Raw genomic sequence first — 17,476 nt, 5'->3', positions numbered from 1 at the left:
TGTACAACTAGAGTATTACACACACACACCAACATTGATAAAATGGTGTCTGTTAAGACTTCTGCCAGTTTTACATAATTGGTTACGGAGTCAGCTTTGTTATATGATGAAGTACTTCTTAGTGTTGACTGCAAAATTTTGTGTCTCACCGATGTCACCGGTTGTGTTGCAGAGTGAAGCATTTTTTGGTTCAAACAAAAGCAGAACTTCATGATACATTGGTGAAGACCCATGCAGAACACCTTGATTGTGTGGTGGAAGTAGAGAACCAGATTGATGAGAATGCCAACTTTCATAGGTTTACATCCAAATCTGTTCTAACAGTAATTTAGTCTACCCTGTGAGTTTATATGTTTCTCCTTGTTCTGCAGAACTATAAGTATGTTCGTTGATAATACTGCAACCCACTATCTGGATTATCTTCTCGGGGGTCTGTATTCTAGCACTACGAGTGATTTAGATCGCACGTACAATACGAAAATTCATGCAATAGAGTACATGTTGTACAGGTATGTCCATAACCAATTAATATGCAGACCACTCATTCCTGGCATTACCCTCCAACCTTCTTTTGCACAGAATCCAGCTTTCTGCACCTCGTACTTCAGGAATTTCAGATAGCAGTTGTTTCCATGAAGGCTTCATTCTGAAGCTACGTATGGATGACAACATTGTAGGATTTGGTGAGGTTTGTTTTTATCACCACTGCAATTTATATGGCATCTTTTATTTATGCTAACTTAAGTTGCCATTTTGAGTTGCAGTAACAACAAAGCCTTTCAGTCCCAAACAAGTTGGGGTAGTGTATGTTAGTTATATTATGTTTCATGTAGCCTGTATATTTTCTTCACACTGTATGAGGGGTTTCCTGCATATTTACCACATGCACATTTATATATATAGGTAAAATTGGATGTATCAATGTTGTCTTGGGAGCCTGTTAAGGCTCGTTGGATCATCTTATAGGTGTGTATCTGTTATGGCCGGCTGGCTTAGGCCCGCAAGTTATCTTAGCTTTTATTTTCAGATTAGGCAAGTTATCTTAGGCAAGTTATCTTAGGTTGATTCTTCTACAAGTTATCTAGGATATAAATATAGGTTGTAAGACTCTTTTTGAAGGCAAGCAATAAGAAGAATATTATCTCCTATTGCCCGGCTCCCTGAGGAGTCGGAACCCTAGCCGCCAACAGCCCTAGCCGCCGCCCTTCTCCTAGCCGCGACGGCGCCCTGCCACCGGCGCGCCCGATCCTCGCCACGTCTCCCTCCATCCTTCCCTTACCACCTACGCCCTAGACCTGGTAGAGTACTTGATCCTACCAATTTGGTATCAGGTAACCGGGTTTCGACCATGTCTCCGCCAATTCCACCGCCACCACCACCGCTGCCCGCCAACTCCTCCACCACCGTCGCCTCTGCGCCGGGCGTCACGGCCTCGCTCTCGGCGAGCACCACTGCGTCGCTCTCAGCGCCGGTCCTAACGGCACCCGGCACCACGCCGGGCCAAGGGCAGCCACAGGCCCCCGTCCAACACTCGTCGCCGCCATCACCTCCCCCGCAGCCGCAACAGTTCACGCCGGAGGCCATGGCGGGCGTCCTCAACGACCTCGTCACCGCGGTTCAAGGGATCCGCCTCTACCTGGCAGGTCCGTACGGGCCGCCCCCACCACTCCATCCAGCCATGGCCGCGGGTCAGCAGGCGCTTCCGTGGTACTCGGCATCGGGGGCCATCACCGGACTCCATCCAGCCATGGCCGCAGGTCAGCAGGCGCTTCCGTGGTACTCGGCACCGGGGGCCGTCACCGAAGGCTACCCGGCGCTCCCCGCCCCAGCGACCGCACGGCCGCCTTGGGCGCAGTGGCCGCCGCAGATCGCGCCGGCAGCCCCGCCACTTCTCGCCACCACGGGGCCGCAGTGGCCCACCTGGACCGCGCCGGCCGCGCCGTCCTCCGTTGCGCCCTACCTTCCAGCGGCCTCGGAGCAGGGTCCTCCACCGGCCCCGCCCAGCCCTAACCTGGGCACCGGCGCCTCGGAGCAGGGCCAGACCCAGCAGCTTCTTCCGGCGTCACCGCCGGCCCCCACGCCGCAGGCGCCGGTGCAGCTCCACCAGGCGCCGCCGCCATCGACAGTACCACCACCCGCGCCTAGGGCTACGGGTCGGCCCCTGCACCAGGTGCAGTTTCCACCGTCACCATCGCCGATCCCCGCTTGGGCGACCGGCTCGTCTTCGGGGCCGGTCTACTCCACGGCGCCGGAACACCCGACGCCCTCCCTGCGGTTTGATCACCCCTCCAGCTCGGCGAACTACGCCCCGGCGCTTCCCGACCCAGCATACGCGCCGGCGGCAACTACGGCCGCCCCCGGGCACGGCGGGCCGACACCCCCTCGCTTCGCCAAATTGGACTTCGCCACCTACGAGGGCACGGAGGACCCCCTCAACTGGCTCAACCAGTGCGAGCAGTTCTTTCGAGGGCAGCGGACGCTCGCTTCGGATCGCACCTGGCTCGCGTCCTATCATCTTCGAGGCGCAGCGCAGACCTGGTACTACGCTCTCGAGCAGGACGAGGGCGGCATGTCACCATGGGAGCGCTTCCGAGAACTCTGTCTCCTCCGGTTCGGGCCTCCTATCCGCGGGAGCCGACTGGCGGCCCTCGGCCGCTTACCCTTCACATCCACGGTGCAGGACTACGCCGACCGCTTCCAGGCCCTGGCGTGCCACGCGCCGGGCGTCTCCGCAACTCAGCGCGCCGAGTTATTTGTGGGCGGTCTACCGGACCATATCCGCGTGGACGTGGAGCTTCGGGGACCCCAGGATCTCCAGTCGACCATGTATTATGCCCGCGCATTCGAGCGCCGCGCGGTGGCCATCCAGCAGGAATCACCGTCCCAGACTGCTGGGTCGCTACCCGGACCGGATTCCGCGCAGGGTCGGCCTGTGCAGGCTTCTGCGGCACCCCTCGCCGCGACCGCGGGGCGCCCGTTCCGCCGGCTCACCCCAGCTGAGATACTCGAGCGTCGCCGCCAAGGGTTGTGCTTCAACTGCGACGAACCCTACAAGCCCGGCCACGCCTGCCCGCGACTCTTCTACCTGGAGGTGGCAGACTACATTCCGGAGGACGCCGTCGCCGCCGACCTGGCCACCCCAGATGTCGAGAAGGTGTTTGACGCTGGTTGATTACCTCGAAGAGTTCAAGCAAGCGCTTCCCCACCTTACAGCTCGAGGACGAGCTGTTTGTGCAGGCGGGGAGAAGTGTTATGGCCGGCCGGCTTAGGCCCGCAAGTTATCTTAGTTTTTATTTTCAGATTAGGCAAGTTATCTTAGGCAAGTTATCTTAGGTTGATTCTTCTACAAGTTATCTAGGATATAAATATAGGTTGTAAGACTCTTTTTGAAGGCAAGCAATAAGAAGAATATTATCTCCTATTGCCCGGCTCCCTGAGGAGCCGGAACCCTAGCCGCCAACAGCCCTAGCCGCCGCCCTTCTCCTAGCCGCGACGGCGCCCTGCCGCCGGCGCGCCCGATCCTCGCCACGTCTCCCTCCATCCTTCCCTTACCACCTACGCCCTAGACCTGGTAGAGTACTTGATCCTACCAGTATCAATGTGTGTGTGTATATATAGGAGAAAACAAATCTATCAACCAATCCCTGGTTAACTGCTATCTTGGCCGTTCAATGCTTTGAGATGCGCATTGGAAATTCCATTTCTCTTCCCTTTCTCCATTTTCTGGTTACTGGCGCTCCCACATCGAGACATCCCTGTCTCTGTGCAGCAGTCTGCTGATTGCAGCGGCTTGGTCGGCTTAGTGCGTCTCCACCTTGAATGGGTGGCACAAGCTGAATGATTCCCAAAATTAGTCTTAATAAAATGAATAATTCTCAAAATTAGTCTTAATAAACTCCAAATAATATTCCAACATTTTTCCAACTATTTTTATTTTGAACAAGTTATATTATCTTCTCTCAGAAGGGGAGCCTTGGCGCAGTGGTAAAGCTGCTGCCTTGTGACCATGAGGTCATGGGTTCAAGTCCTGGAAACAGCCTCTTACAGAAATGTAGGGAAAGGCTGCGTACTATAGACCCAAAGTGGTCGGACCCTTCCCTGGACCCTGCGCAAGCGGGAGCTACATGCACCAGGTTGCCCTTTTTTTATATTATCTTCTCTCATTAATTTTCTTCAGTGAAAAATATCTGAATATTCCGGAAAAATTCAAAATGTATTGAAACCATGATATGCAATAAATGATTCTATTAACATCCTAATTTATAAAATTGGGATGTTACAACCTTCCTATTTTACATCTTACAGAGTAAGGTTATTCGAGTTAACGCCTTTTCAGTTTTTTCGTACTAAAGTTGTACTAAAGCTGTGACAAGTAATATGGATCGGAGGGGGTACTTCAAACTTAAGTATTTTTTATACATTTCATATAACAGGTTGCACCAATCGAAATTCACCAGGAGGATATAATAGATGTTGAAGAGCAACTTAGATTTCTGTTTCACAGAGTGAAAGATTGTGAGCTAGATGTTGTTCCTTTGTTGAGAGGGTCTTTCTCCAATTGGATATGGACAAGCATTGGGATTCCTGTAAGAAACTCGAGAAACTTGGTGACCATTCATGTCTGACATCTCAAGAGATTGAACTCCTCTCTTTCTTTTTCCTTCTCAGCCTTCTTCTATATTTCCATGTGTCAAGTGTGGTCTGGAGATGGCTATTCTTAATTTGCTGGCATCACAGCGGAAATGTAGATTATCTGAAATTCTCACTGGTTCCAACCCCTTAGTAAGAGATCAGAGTCTGGTGGAATATAATCAGAACAGTTCTGCAGGCATACATATCTGTGCACTCTTAGACTCCGACGGTACTCCGATGGAGGTAGCACTTGCTGTGACTAAACTTGTTGATGAAGGCTTTACCACAGTGAAACTGAAGGTAGTTCTTCCACTTGTTCAATTGAACTTTTTTTTGTTTAAAAATATTATATCTGCTAATCAAGCAATATGAAGAAAATTCTTTCTAAAATCTCTTGTGAAGGTTGGACGTCGTGCAAGTCCTGCTGAAGATGCAGCTGTTATTCAAAAAACAAGAGAGGTTGTAGGATATAAGATCAATATCCGTGCCGATGCAAATGGAAAATGGACATACAAGCAAGCAATTGAATTTGGATCCAGAGTAAAAAGCCTTTGTTTGCAATACATTGAGGTAACCTACACTTTATTTATCTGCTGTATTAGAAACTTCAAAATAGAGAAAATGTGAAACTCGCCTTCCTTTTGCTGCACCTTATTATTATAGTGCTCTCATTTCCCAAGCGACATTCATCTTGTTCTTTCTTGGGAATCTTCATGTTTCGTACTTGACAGGAACCAGTGAGCTCTGTACATGATCTCATCAAGTTCTGTGAAAACAGTGGTTTGCCTGTTGCTTTAGACGAGAGTATCGACAACCTTAAGGGGGATCCAATCCAAAAGCTTCATCAATTTGTACATCCAGGGATAGTTGCTGTTGTGAGTACAAACTCTGTGAGCTATTTTTCAAGCTTCTCCTTTCATTTCTATATTTCACCTTGTTTCCATCTTGATGGTCAGGTTATAAAACCCAGTGTTGTTGGCGGCTTTGAGAATGCAGCTCATATAGCAAAGTGGGCTCACATGCATGATAAGATGGCTATCATCAGTAGTGCGTACGAGAGTTCTGTAGGTTTGGCGACCTACATACAGTTTGCATATTATGTTGACAGGCAACATGACCTAATCTCCAGATTAAAGAGATATGATTCATGGGGAACTGTGGCTCATGGGTTTGGAACATATCAATGGTTAACAGAAGATGTATCAGAACAAAAGTTACAAATTCTTGTTCCCCCGCTTGGTGATGGAATGGGAGCTTCAGTGGAAGATGCCCATGGCTATCTCCACCACTTAAATATAAATGATGAGAAGATTGAAAAAACATATAGTGAAGAAAAATTAAACTCATATGCTATCGAAGTCGATGGGAATCATTTTTCTTATGTAGTTAAGGTTCAAGAGGCTGGTGATTGCACAAATGTAAGTATCGCTCAACTTATTTAAAAGAACGTAGTTTATGTGCCTACCTTGTTGTACAAGATATACTGTTTCCCCCTAGGAGATAGGATAGTGCTGCTGCAGTAACCAGTGCCATGATTTAACCCATGTAGGATAAGGTCGTTCTTTTTCTTCATGGATTTCTTGGCACAAGTGAGGACTGGACTCCCATGATGAAAGCTCTCTCTCCCAGTGCACGGGTCATCGCCGTTGATCTTCCTGGCCATGGAGAGTCCCAAATTCTGCAACGCGATGATGGAAATTTCAATCAAATCTCTCTTACAATTCAATCAGTTGCAGACCTGTTGCTGAAGTTGATATGCGATATAACTGATGGAGAGGTGGTTGTTGTTGGCTACTCAATGGGTGCAAGGATTGCACTCCAGATGATACTAAATGAAAATCACAAGGTAATCTTGTCAAGATTGCAGCTTCTTTCTTTCTTTCTTTCTTTATTTGGGTAGTCTTGTCAAGACAGATTAGTGGAGCTGTTTTGATATCGGGGAGTCCTGGACTGAGACATGAAGCAAGTAGAAGACGACGTACTGCTATTGATAAATCACGAGCTCAATTCCTGTTGACTTATGGACTGGAATGTTTTATCAAGACATGGTACTCTGGAAAAATGTGGACCAGGTTGAGGAATTAACTTATTTGATTTCTTGACTCTACGGTAGGAAGAAATTTTGCATAACATGTACTAGTATTTGACATGCCTTTTCTTTTTGGAACCTTTTCTGTTGCAGTCTAAGAGAACACCCATAGTTTGATTCCCTAGTGAGGACACGCAGAAAACACAGTAACATCACAGATCTATCTAAGGTTCTGGCTGACTCGAGCATAGGGAGACAAAAGTAAGATTAGCTTCTACTCAGTAAGATTTCCATTTAGCAATATTCATGTGACCATAAGATATTCAGTTTATCAGTACCGATGAATTGGTAAAACATGGCGCACTGATAGCATAGGTGACAAACAGTTTCATAGGTGCATTGCATTGCATTTTGCATGAGAAGAAATGCAACCTCATGTAAGTTTCCATGTATCAGGTCCCTGTGGGAAGACCTGAAACACTTGGAGAAGCCTGTCCTCATCGTTGCAGGTGAGAAGGACGTAAAATTTAAAGAGATAGCGGAGCGAATGTGCAGTGAGACAAGAGAGAACGGCGAACGTGAAGCTGATTGTCGTAGCAATCAGGAGCTATGTGAAATGATCGTTGTCCCGGAGAGTGGCCATGCTGTGCATGTTGAGAACCCTCTCCCCTTAGTTAGAGCCGTGAGGAAGTTCTTGGTAAGGCTACACCAGCCTTGACGATTTAGTATCCGTGGATTACAAAGCAATAGACTGTGAGAAATTTTTGAACTACCAGCTTGGCAGGCTGAGTGGTCGGATTATATTTGTGGGCTATAAATGTTGCCGGAAGTAAGGGGTTTTCTCTGTGTCTCAGTCTGCCGTTGCGTAGGGGTTGTAAGTTTGTCACTCGGTTGTTGGTGGCAGCCCGTGCTAAGCTTCGTACCTTGTATTCTTGCGCGAGTCATGAGCCCACAGGAATTACAGGAGTAGTTGGCCCGTCATTCAACAACGACAACAAGATTAGGAGGATAGTGGTATTCCCAGCCTATTAGAATTGGTGCTTGCATTTTTTGAATTTATTTTAGTCCTTCCGGCGATGTTCGTTCAACGGGACAGATACGTTTTCGTCGAATACAAAGATGTCTGTGGTGATTTCGTCAATCTCAAAATGATGTGTCGGCTTAGTCTAGAAGGTGCTCATAGGGGTAGGGTATGTATGAGCGTCTGCGTCTATATTTCGTCAATCTCATAGGGATAGGGTATGTATGAGCGTTTGCGTCTATACTATGTTAAAAAAAAGGAATGACAAAGCTTTAGTCCCAAACAAGTTAGCTGAAAACCCATAAAATCCCGAAAACCCATAAAATCTCGAAACCAACTCATAGTTCTGGAACATGGATAGTTAAGTTCCACGCATCCCTATATATGGCTAGTTCTTTGGTAATATTTCAGTCCTTTAGATCTCTTTTTACGGACTTCTTTCATGTCAAATTTGGTCTAGCCAACCTCTCTTGACATTATCAGTACACTTTAATGGCATGCATTGTATATGTCTAAACCACCTCAGATGATACTGAACAAAGTTCTTTTCGATCGGTACTACTCCAACTCTATCACGCATATCATCATTCTGGACTTGGACCTTATCTTTACTTATGTGGTTACACATCCATCTCAACATGCGCATCTCCTCTATGCCTAACCGTTGAACATGTCGCCTTTTAGTCGACCAACACTCAGCGCCATACAACATTGCAGGCGAATTGCCGTCCTATAGAACATGCTTCTTAGCTTTTGTGGCACTCTGGTTACAGAGAATGGTCGAAGCTTGGCACCACTTCATCCATCCTGTTTTGATTCGATGATTCACATCTTCGTCGTTATCACCATTTTTTGCAGCATTGACCCCAAATATCGAAAGTTGCCCTTCTCAGGCTTCGTCTGCTCATCAAGGCTAACCTCCTCCTCCTTGTGCCTAGTAGTACAGAAACTGCACCCAATGTGCCTAGTTTCTTAGTTTTAGTTCTACTAAGCCAAAAACTTTTGGATTTCAAAGTTTGCCTCCGTAGCTCTAACTTTTTATTAAACCATGCCAGATTATCATCGACTAGCACCACATCATCCACAATGAGCATACGCCATGGGATATCTCCTTGCATATCCTTTGCGACCTCATCCATCATCAAAGCAAAAAGATTAGGGCTCAAAGCCCACTCTTGCTGCAATCCTATTTTAATTGGAAGTCGTCAATGTCGACATCACTTGTTCGAATACTTGTCACAATATTATCATACATTTCATTGATGAGGGCAATGTACTTTGTTGGGATTTTGTGTTTTTCTATGCCCCGCCACATGACATTTTATGATATCTTATTGTAGGCCTTCTCCAAGTCAAGGAACACCATGTTGTCCTTCTTTTGCTCCCTGTATCTCTCTACAAGTTGTCGTACCAAGAAATGGCTTCCATGGTCGACCTTCTTTTGCTCCATGTATCTCTCTATAAGTTGTCATACCAAGAAAATGGCTCCCATGGTCGACCTCACAAGCATGAAACCAAACTGATTTTTGGTACACTTGTCATTCTTCTTAAGCAGTGCTCAATGACTCTCTCCCATAGCTTCATTGTACAACTCATCAGCTTAATTTCACGGCAATTAGTACAACTTTGAACATTCCCCTTGTTCTTGAAGACCGGTATTAATATACTGCGCCTCCATTCTTCTCGCATCTTGTTTGCACGAAATATGAGGTTGAGAAGCTTAGTTAGCCATACTAACGCTATGTCTTCGAGGCCTCTCCACACCTCAATGGGGATACAATCAGGGCCCATCTTCGTGCCTCATTTCGACATTTTAAAGCCCCTCTAACTTCATACTCTTGGATTTGTTGCATAAAATGCTTTCTGGTATCATTAAATGAGTCGTTTAGCTCAATGTTAGAGCTCTCATTCTGTTCATTGAACAACCTGTCAAAGTACTTCCGCCATCTATGCTTAATCTCTTCGTTCTTCACCAGGAGTTGATCTGCCATCCTTGATACATTTGACTTAGTTGACATCCTTCGTCTTCCTTTTTCAGATCTTGGCCATCTTATAGAAGTCCCTTTCGCCTTTCTTCATGCCTAAGCTCTAGTAGAGGTCTTCATATTCCCCACACCTTGCTTCACTCACAGCTCGATTTGCTGCCTCCTTTGCCATCATGTACTTCTTTATATTGTCTACACTCCTATTCAGGTGTAGGCTTCTAAAACAATATTTAGTCTCTTTAATAGTCTTCTGGCATCATTGTTCCACCACCAGGTATCTTTAGCTTCGTTTCTACTTCTTCAAGTCACTTCAAACTCTTCTGAAGCCACCTTAAGGATGCAATTTGTCATAATCATCCACATATTGTTTTTTTGCGTCACCTTCTTCCTCCCAAGGGCCCTCCTTAATGACCCTCCTTGAAAGCCTAAGCTGACTCCCCCTTGAGCTTCCATCACTTCGTTCTAATGACTTTGGTGCGCTTATCCGGCTAGACACGAATCTGAAAGTGGAAGTCAGCCATTACAAGCTTATGTCGAGGGACATTACTCTCTCTAGGTATCACATTACAATGTAGGCAAGCACCAGTTTGGCTCAGTGGCCTGCAGCTTTCCTATTGGGCCTCCTAAACAGCACTTAGTAAAACTATACATAAGAAATACACACATGAAAATTGCAATGATAAACTACAAAAGTAGGAAATACCCACAGGAAATTGCCATGCTCAACTACAAAAATCCTTACATGCCAAAAAATATCCATAGTAAATCTTTTAAAAAAGAAAACAACCAAACATTGCCATGGTGCACTACAAAAAAGAAAAGAAAAATTATGCATGACAATTTGCATGTTAATTTAATAAAGATGTACTCCCTCCGTCCCAAAATAAGTGACTCAACTTTGTACTAGTTTAGTAGTACAAAGTTGAGTCACTTATTTTGGGACGGCGGGAGTATGTGTTAAGTTATCGTGTCTGTATAATTTAAGTTGCCATGACAATTAAAATTGAGTACCATAGCAAAGAGTTTTTAGTTTCGATGACAATGATGCAAAAAAAATTGAAAATGTTATACAAATAAAAAATTGTCATGATGGAAATAATAAAATTGGAATGACATTAAAAATAATTTTTGTAGTCTTAGTAATGGAATGGTCATGTTGTATAATTTGCCATAACAAAAAAAATCACATACAAAAATTGCCATCATCAAAATAATGAAATTATCATGCCATTTGAAATAAAGTTACCATAATCTAGATAATAAATTTTGCCATCATTTTATAAGAAAATTGCCATGCTATATATTTTTCATGCAATAAAGATCACACGAAAGAAAATTGCCATGGTAGAAATAATAAAATGTTATGGGATGTACAAACAAATTGCCATGGTACTAGAATGAAATTTCCATGGAAAGATTGAAAACTAAAGTATACAATTTTTCCATGTTTCGTGTGAAAATTTATGAAAAAATTTTATTCACTAAGAAAATCATGGCAAAACATTTGTTAAAAAAACATGTTTCCAATGGTGAGATGGCAAAAAATCTATGCACAAAAAGAATTTGCCACCATATGTACAAATGACATGCTAAAGTACAAAAAGAAAAAGAATTTTCCGTGGTCTACAAATAAAAAATGCAATGGTCAATGCAATAAATTTGCCATGGTCCAGTTCAAAAAGAATACCTACATTTTCTATGTGAATAATTTTTGAAAAATGTTGTATAGAACTTAAAGTGCCCATGTTAAAAACATCAAAAAGTTTGTCGTGGCTAGTTTAAAGCTAAACACTAGTAAATTGACTTGAAATGAAGGTAAATCTCATACAAAAATTAAGACCCCATGGCATAAACATCTTAAAAGAGTTCTGCTATGGCCTCTCTATATATGCATTACAAAACTTAAGGTGCCATGACAAAAGCACATATTAAAGTTGCCAAGTCTATTATATGATGTAGTACAAAACTTAAAATGGCCATGGAAAAAATATTAGAAAAATGCCATGGAGAAGTTCATAGCTAAGAAAGCAAAATATAAAATTTCCATGTCAGGTTTGTAGTTGGAGCCGAATAAAAACATCATAAGTAGTTAAATAAAAACAACAATAACATGGCAACAAGGTGTGAACCTAAACACATACCACAAATCTCGACCAAAAAACTGAGATATAAGCAGGGATTTCATGTGCATAGAGCAAGATAACATACAAAAACAACAATGCTCATGATGCATAGACGCTACTATGATTGTTGGAAAAAACATCATTGAGACACACTAGTTGTGTAGATTTTTCATAGTGCAAACATAATGATTGACATCATGCTTATACACTACTTGCCATGCTCTAGATAAATTCATAGTTGATGGCCAATTATTCAAAACTAGCTATATGATTCATGGCAAATTTATAAGAAGCAATTTTCATGATGTTTTTAGGGAGAAGGCAAAAAAATGTACATTTACCATATAGCAAGTGGAAAAATATCCGAAATTTCCATGATTTTAGGGGAAAATCATAGACTTGCCAGGTGAACATTAATATTGAAGATTTGCATGTTTTGGAAAAATAAATAAAAAGATTTGAATTTGCCATGTGACAATAAGAAACATTTTTTTTTCAAAATTTGCCATGTGTGGAGAACAAAACTTCTTAAAACTTGCCATGGACCAGGATAAAACATTTGCCATGTGCCATCACCCGATACAGTGAGAGTATTGAACAAAGCACATAATGGGATTTGCCATCCATGTAAAACTAAAAGGGTCTTTTACATTTGTCTCCCTAACTCGAATCCACTACTCAGATTTACCCCTAATTTTGAAGTGTGCTCAAATTTACCCCTCTGCCATTAATTTCCCTTATGGAAATGCCCTTCTGCGTTACCGTCCGGTCAAAGGGCTTTGACCGTCTATTAGACATTTTCTGGACATTGTTACCCCTGCCTCCTTATCTCACTAACATGCAGGACCCACTCTAAAAACAACTTTAGGAAAAAAATCTTTCTCTCACCCCCTCTCTCTCACTCACTTACATGTGGGCCCCAACCGAAATAATAAAAACTAATTTTTTTCTCTCTCTCATAACCTCTCTCTCTCTCTCTGACATGTGGGCCATGGAACCCACTATCAGGGTCAAGGCATAGGAAAAAAATATATGAGACCAGGTCTCATATAAACCAGGTGAGACCCGCCCTGATGAATGACATGTGGCATTCACAAATCACAAAGTATCTAATCTCTCCCACCCTGATTTCAGGTGGGGGATGGGGTAGATGCTTTGTGATTTGTGAATGCCATGTGTCATCCATCAGGATGGGTCTCACCTGCTAACCCGTGAGACCTAGTCTCATAGAATTTGTTCCCAACACATAGCCAGCCACGAGCGACTGCATGCATTGGTGGCCGCGTTTGTCAGTGACTCGCCGTAGGTTACCGGAAGACTACGGGAGGAGGGGCGAGGCACGTGCTGTACCGCACGAGGTGCGCTAGATACGTTGTGCACGACAGGTGTAGGCCGGCATGTGCACAGCCTGTCGGCCTGTCCAGTTGTGGTCAGTCATGGCGGCCGGCTTAGGGAAGGGGAATTGGGCAAGAAATCGGGCGGGGGAAGATGTGAGTAGGGCCACAAGCTTTTCGTGACGACGGCAAGGAGGTAGGGTAGGTCAATGGTGGCTCAGGGTGGCCGGATTTTGAGCAGAAGATCGACAATCGTGGCGGAGATCCAGGTCCAGGGCATCGTCTACGGGTGGCCCTAGGCCCAATTCACTGCGCATAGTGGAGGAGAGGCGCCCTACGTATCTTATGGACATGCTCGTTCTGATCGATCTGGTCTTCGACCATGGTGGCTGTAAGTGCATCTAGTGCCATCCCTAGTTGGTTTTGGAGTATTGACGACAAAGTTGGTTGAGGGACTAATGCGTTTGTGAGAATTGCAGGATAACGCAGGTAGTGTCCCTCATTGATTCGGTTTACCTACCGGAGATGACCCCTAAAAATGTATGAAGACATTGAAGACAATGGTGGTATGAGAAGATATTCATATTGAAGACTATGACATGAGAAGACATTGCGTGAAGACTATGGAGCGCGAAGACTGTGTGGTTTCGTTGTTTCCTTTTCTTCTTTGTTGAGTCATAGGAACCACCGTACTGTTAAGTGGGGTCCAAGTGAACTAAGTCAGAGTGACTGAAGTGATGCTCAACTCAAATCCTATGTCTTCGAGCGAAGACAATGAGAGCAAACCTTATCCAGAGCTGGATGAGCCAGCTTTGCTTGTAGCCCAAGTAAAGTTGCCGCGTGTGTTTGAAATCTGACCGTTGGAACACGTGTCAATTCCTTAGTGACCCAGGGTCATTTTGGACAAATTAGGTCGGGTTGCCTAGTGGCTATAAATAGCCCACCCCCTACACCATAAATTGGTGGCTGCTCAGAGTTAGTATACGACTTTTGTCGTTTGAGAGCAACCCACCTCGAAGCATTTGAGAGAGAAAAATCCTTGCGAGGACAAAGCCTAAACACCTAGAGCCAAAGAGTGTTAGGCATCACTGAAGTCTTTCTGTCTGTGTGACCTGAAGAATTATTACACTTGAGGACTGTGAATCCTCCAACCGGTTAGGCGTTGCGTTCTGAGCATCCAAGAGTCATTGTGGATTGCCGGGTGAACGAAGTCTGTGAAGGTTCGGAAGTCTACCTTGAAGACTTACCAGAGTGATTGGGCGAGGACTAAGTGTCCTTAGCTCAAGGGGAATAAGGTGAAGACACGGTCTTCTGAGTTGAATCTCAGCCTCCCTAACTAGACGTACAGTTTTCACAGCAACTGGAACTGGTCCAACAAATCATGTGTCTTCAACGAGCAACTGGTTCTATCTCTTCCCTCCTTTACTTTGAGTTTGTCTTCGTGAAGTCATTACTTATCTGTCTTATCTGATTGACTTCATTGCTTGACTACTATTGTTGATTGGCTTCATACTATCTTCCATCCTGATCCTACTACCTAGCTGCTATTAGTCTTCGTACGTTAACGCTATTGCATACTTGACTATGGCTTGCTTGTTGTAGTTTATCTTCCGCTGCATATCAATTAGGTTATTTCTATTGTTTGTCTTCGAAACTTCCACGTTTTGAAGACTTTGATAAAAATCGCCTATTCACCCCCCCTCTAGTCGATAACTAGCACTTTCAATTGGTATCAGAGCAAGGTACTCCCTTATTCTGTGTGATTCGGTTTAACCACCTGGAGTTTAGCTATGTCGACTGCAGGGATAATCAAAGTCTCCGCTGCTTGCCCCGTGTTCGATGGAACAGAATATCCCTACTAAAAGAATAAGATGCGCATGCATCTTGAAGTCATTGATGTCGACCTCTGGTATGTCGTCAAGAATAGCGTTCCCAAAACTGGTGAAGGTGTCACCCCTACTGATGTCAAGAAGTTTATTCAACCGGACTCGACTGCAAAGAACATCATCTGTGGTCATCTGACCAAAGGACAGTATGGCCGCGTGAGTGCTCTGGAAACGTCAAAGCTAGTCTGGGACTGGCTATCCAAGGTCAACGAAGGCGTCTCTACTCAGAGAGACCAGAGAATCAATGTTCTTCGCAATCTCTTCAACCGCTTCAAGAGAAACGACAATGAAAATGTCCAGCTCATGTTTGATCGCCTCACCGACATCACAAATGAGCTTCAGGCTCTCGGCGCCACTGAGATCACCAAGCATGAAATTGCCAAGACATTGCTTGAAACAGGGATGTACAAAAATTTGAAGGGACATCAGACTCTCTGCGATGTCCTCAAAAAGCAGATTCTGAACCGAAACCCTAGGAAAGAGGGTGTTGGGTTCGAAAGGAAAATGAATGTTGATGGATCGTACTGGAAGCCTGAGCAGTATCTCAAAACCACATGGGTTGCTGCAAACGAACCTTCAGTGGATCCATCCACTTTATCTGGCTTTACCTGTGCTAATCCTATTATCATTGATGAATCCTTTGATGCAAACTATAAACTGTTCAAAAATCAGAATGGTGAAGTGTTTGCCAGGTATATTGGTACTAACTGCAGGAATGGACCACGAATGAAGAAGATCTGGGTTCCCAAAAGCTGTCTTGAGAATCTTCCTATGAATGTTGTCATGACACCACCAGGGAAGAGGACAAACCCCAGATCAAAGGCGTCACATGGTCCAATGGCTTCATACGGAAACAGGACTCACCTGAGTCACCCTAACGCCAATATTTTGCAGGGAAATCACACTCAAACTTATGAATATGAGCGTGTGTCTTCAAACCGCTATGTTCACAATACTAAGAACTTTTCTGCTTATTCATATGAGTATCATTCATCTCCTGCAAGGCTATTTGCTAGGGCTTCAAAGCCGAAATTCTTAGATGCTGCACTTAGACTCATTGCTTCTAAGCCACCCCTGAAAATGTGGGTGGTGAAGAAGAATTAACTCTCTTTTGCAGAATGTGGTCTCCAGCCAGCAATCAAAGGCGCCCGATATTATTGCTGGGGACCTAAAACACAAAGGGACGCATGATAAAATGACTCACTATGTATTCCACATATGAATCGCTTACCTGTCATACTGTGTGCTAACTTTCATCTATGCTGTGATAATCCACATGTGCATCAAATGCTTATGCTTCACAACATACCTTGTGAAGCCTATCCTCCTAACAGCACTGTAGGGCATGTCACCAAAAGCTTCAGAATGGATTATTGACAGTGGATGCACTAATCATATGACTGGTGATTGAAGTCTTCTCATGGACCCAACCCTACGTTCATCCGACAAGAGTCAAATCACATTTGCTGACACTGGTAAAAGTAAAGTATTGGGTCTAGGTAGAGTTGCAATCTCTAGGGATCAACACATGGATAAAGTGATGCTTGTTGAATCCCTTGGGTTCAACTTAATGTCTGTCTCAATGCTTTGTGACTTAAACATGATTGTGCTATTTGGAAAATATCGTTGCCTTGTACTAATGGAATCTGACAAGTCTCTAGTCTTTGAAGGATATCGAAAAGATGATCTATACGTGGTAGATTTCTCAGCAGGTCCACAACTTGCCATATGTCTTCTCACAAAAGCTTCAGAATGCTGGCTCTGGCATCGAAGGCTAGGGCACGCTGGCATGAGGAACTTGCACACTCTCGTCAAGAAGAAGCATGTCATAGGCATCGAAGGTGTCAAGTTCAAGAAAGATCATTTGTGTGGTGCTTGCGAAGCTGGGAAGATGACAAGGGCCAAGCATCCCTCGAAGACAATCATGACAACATCTCAACCCTTCGAGCTGCTACACATGGACTTATTTGGACCTACTCACTACTCCATCCTCACAACAACGGCGTGTCTCTATGGCTTTGTCATTGTTGATGACTACTCAAGATATACATGGGTGCTCATAATTTTCTACAAGACTGAAGTACAAGATGTCTTCAGACGATTCACCAATCGAGCAATGAACAATTATGGCGTCAAGATCAAGTATATCAGAAGCGATAACGACACTGAATTCAAGAACACCGGCCTTGATCTTTATCTGGATACAATGGGAATCACTCATGAATTTTCTGCTCCTTACACACCTCAGCAAAATGGCATTGTTGAGCGCAAGAACAGAACCCTCATTGAGATGGCTCGAACAATGCTTGACGAGTACAAGACACCAAGAAAATTCTGGCCTGAAGCAATTGATACTGCATGTCACATCATCAACCGTGTTTACATCCACAAGCTTTTGGGCAAAACATCCTATGAGCTCCTTACTGGCAAGAAGCCAAATGTCAGCTACTTCAGAGTCTTTGGTGC

General features: G+C 44.4%; 1 protein-coding gene across 1 annotated transcript in view; it reads left to right on the top strand.

Moving 5' to 3' along the window:
• The window catches only part of LOC119321729 (protein PHYLLO, chloroplastic-like), a 41,139-nt gene extending 33,547 nt beyond the window's left edge, over positions 1 to 7,592 (top strand). The window contains exons 7-18 of the mRNA XM_037595286.1: positions 173 to 298; positions 372 to 509; positions 580 to 688; positions 4,434 to 4,586; positions 4,669 to 4,932; positions 5,035 to 5,202; positions 5,364 to 5,507; positions 5,589 to 6,050; positions 6,182 to 6,478; positions 6,547 to 6,704; positions 6,815 to 6,922; positions 7,118 to 7,592. Of these exons, the coding sequence (XP_037451183.1) occupies positions 173 to 298; positions 372 to 509; positions 580 to 688; positions 4,434 to 4,586; positions 4,669 to 4,932; positions 5,035 to 5,202; positions 5,364 to 5,507; positions 5,589 to 6,050; positions 6,182 to 6,478; positions 6,547 to 6,704; positions 6,815 to 6,833 (2,038 nt within the window). The 3' untranslated portion in view covers positions 6,834 to 6,922; positions 7,118 to 7,592. The remainder of the gene's footprint in view (positions 1 to 172; positions 299 to 371; positions 510 to 579; positions 689 to 4,433; positions 4,587 to 4,668; positions 4,933 to 5,034; positions 5,203 to 5,363; positions 5,508 to 5,588; positions 6,051 to 6,181; positions 6,479 to 6,546; positions 6,705 to 6,814; positions 6,923 to 7,117) is intronic.
• Positions 7,593 to 17,476: the final 9,884 nt, after the last annotated feature.

This window comes from Triticum dicoccoides, chromosome 6B, assembly GCF_002162155.2.
Source record: "Triticum dicoccoides isolate Atlit2015 ecotype Zavitan chromosome 6B, WEW_v2.0, whole genome shotgun sequence".
Classification (NCBI taxonomy): Eukaryota; Viridiplantae; Streptophyta; class Magnoliopsida; order Poales; family Poaceae; genus Triticum; species Triticum dicoccoides.
Note: the sequence above shows the minus strand (reverse complement) of the source record. Positions and strands in the feature narration are given on the sequence as shown.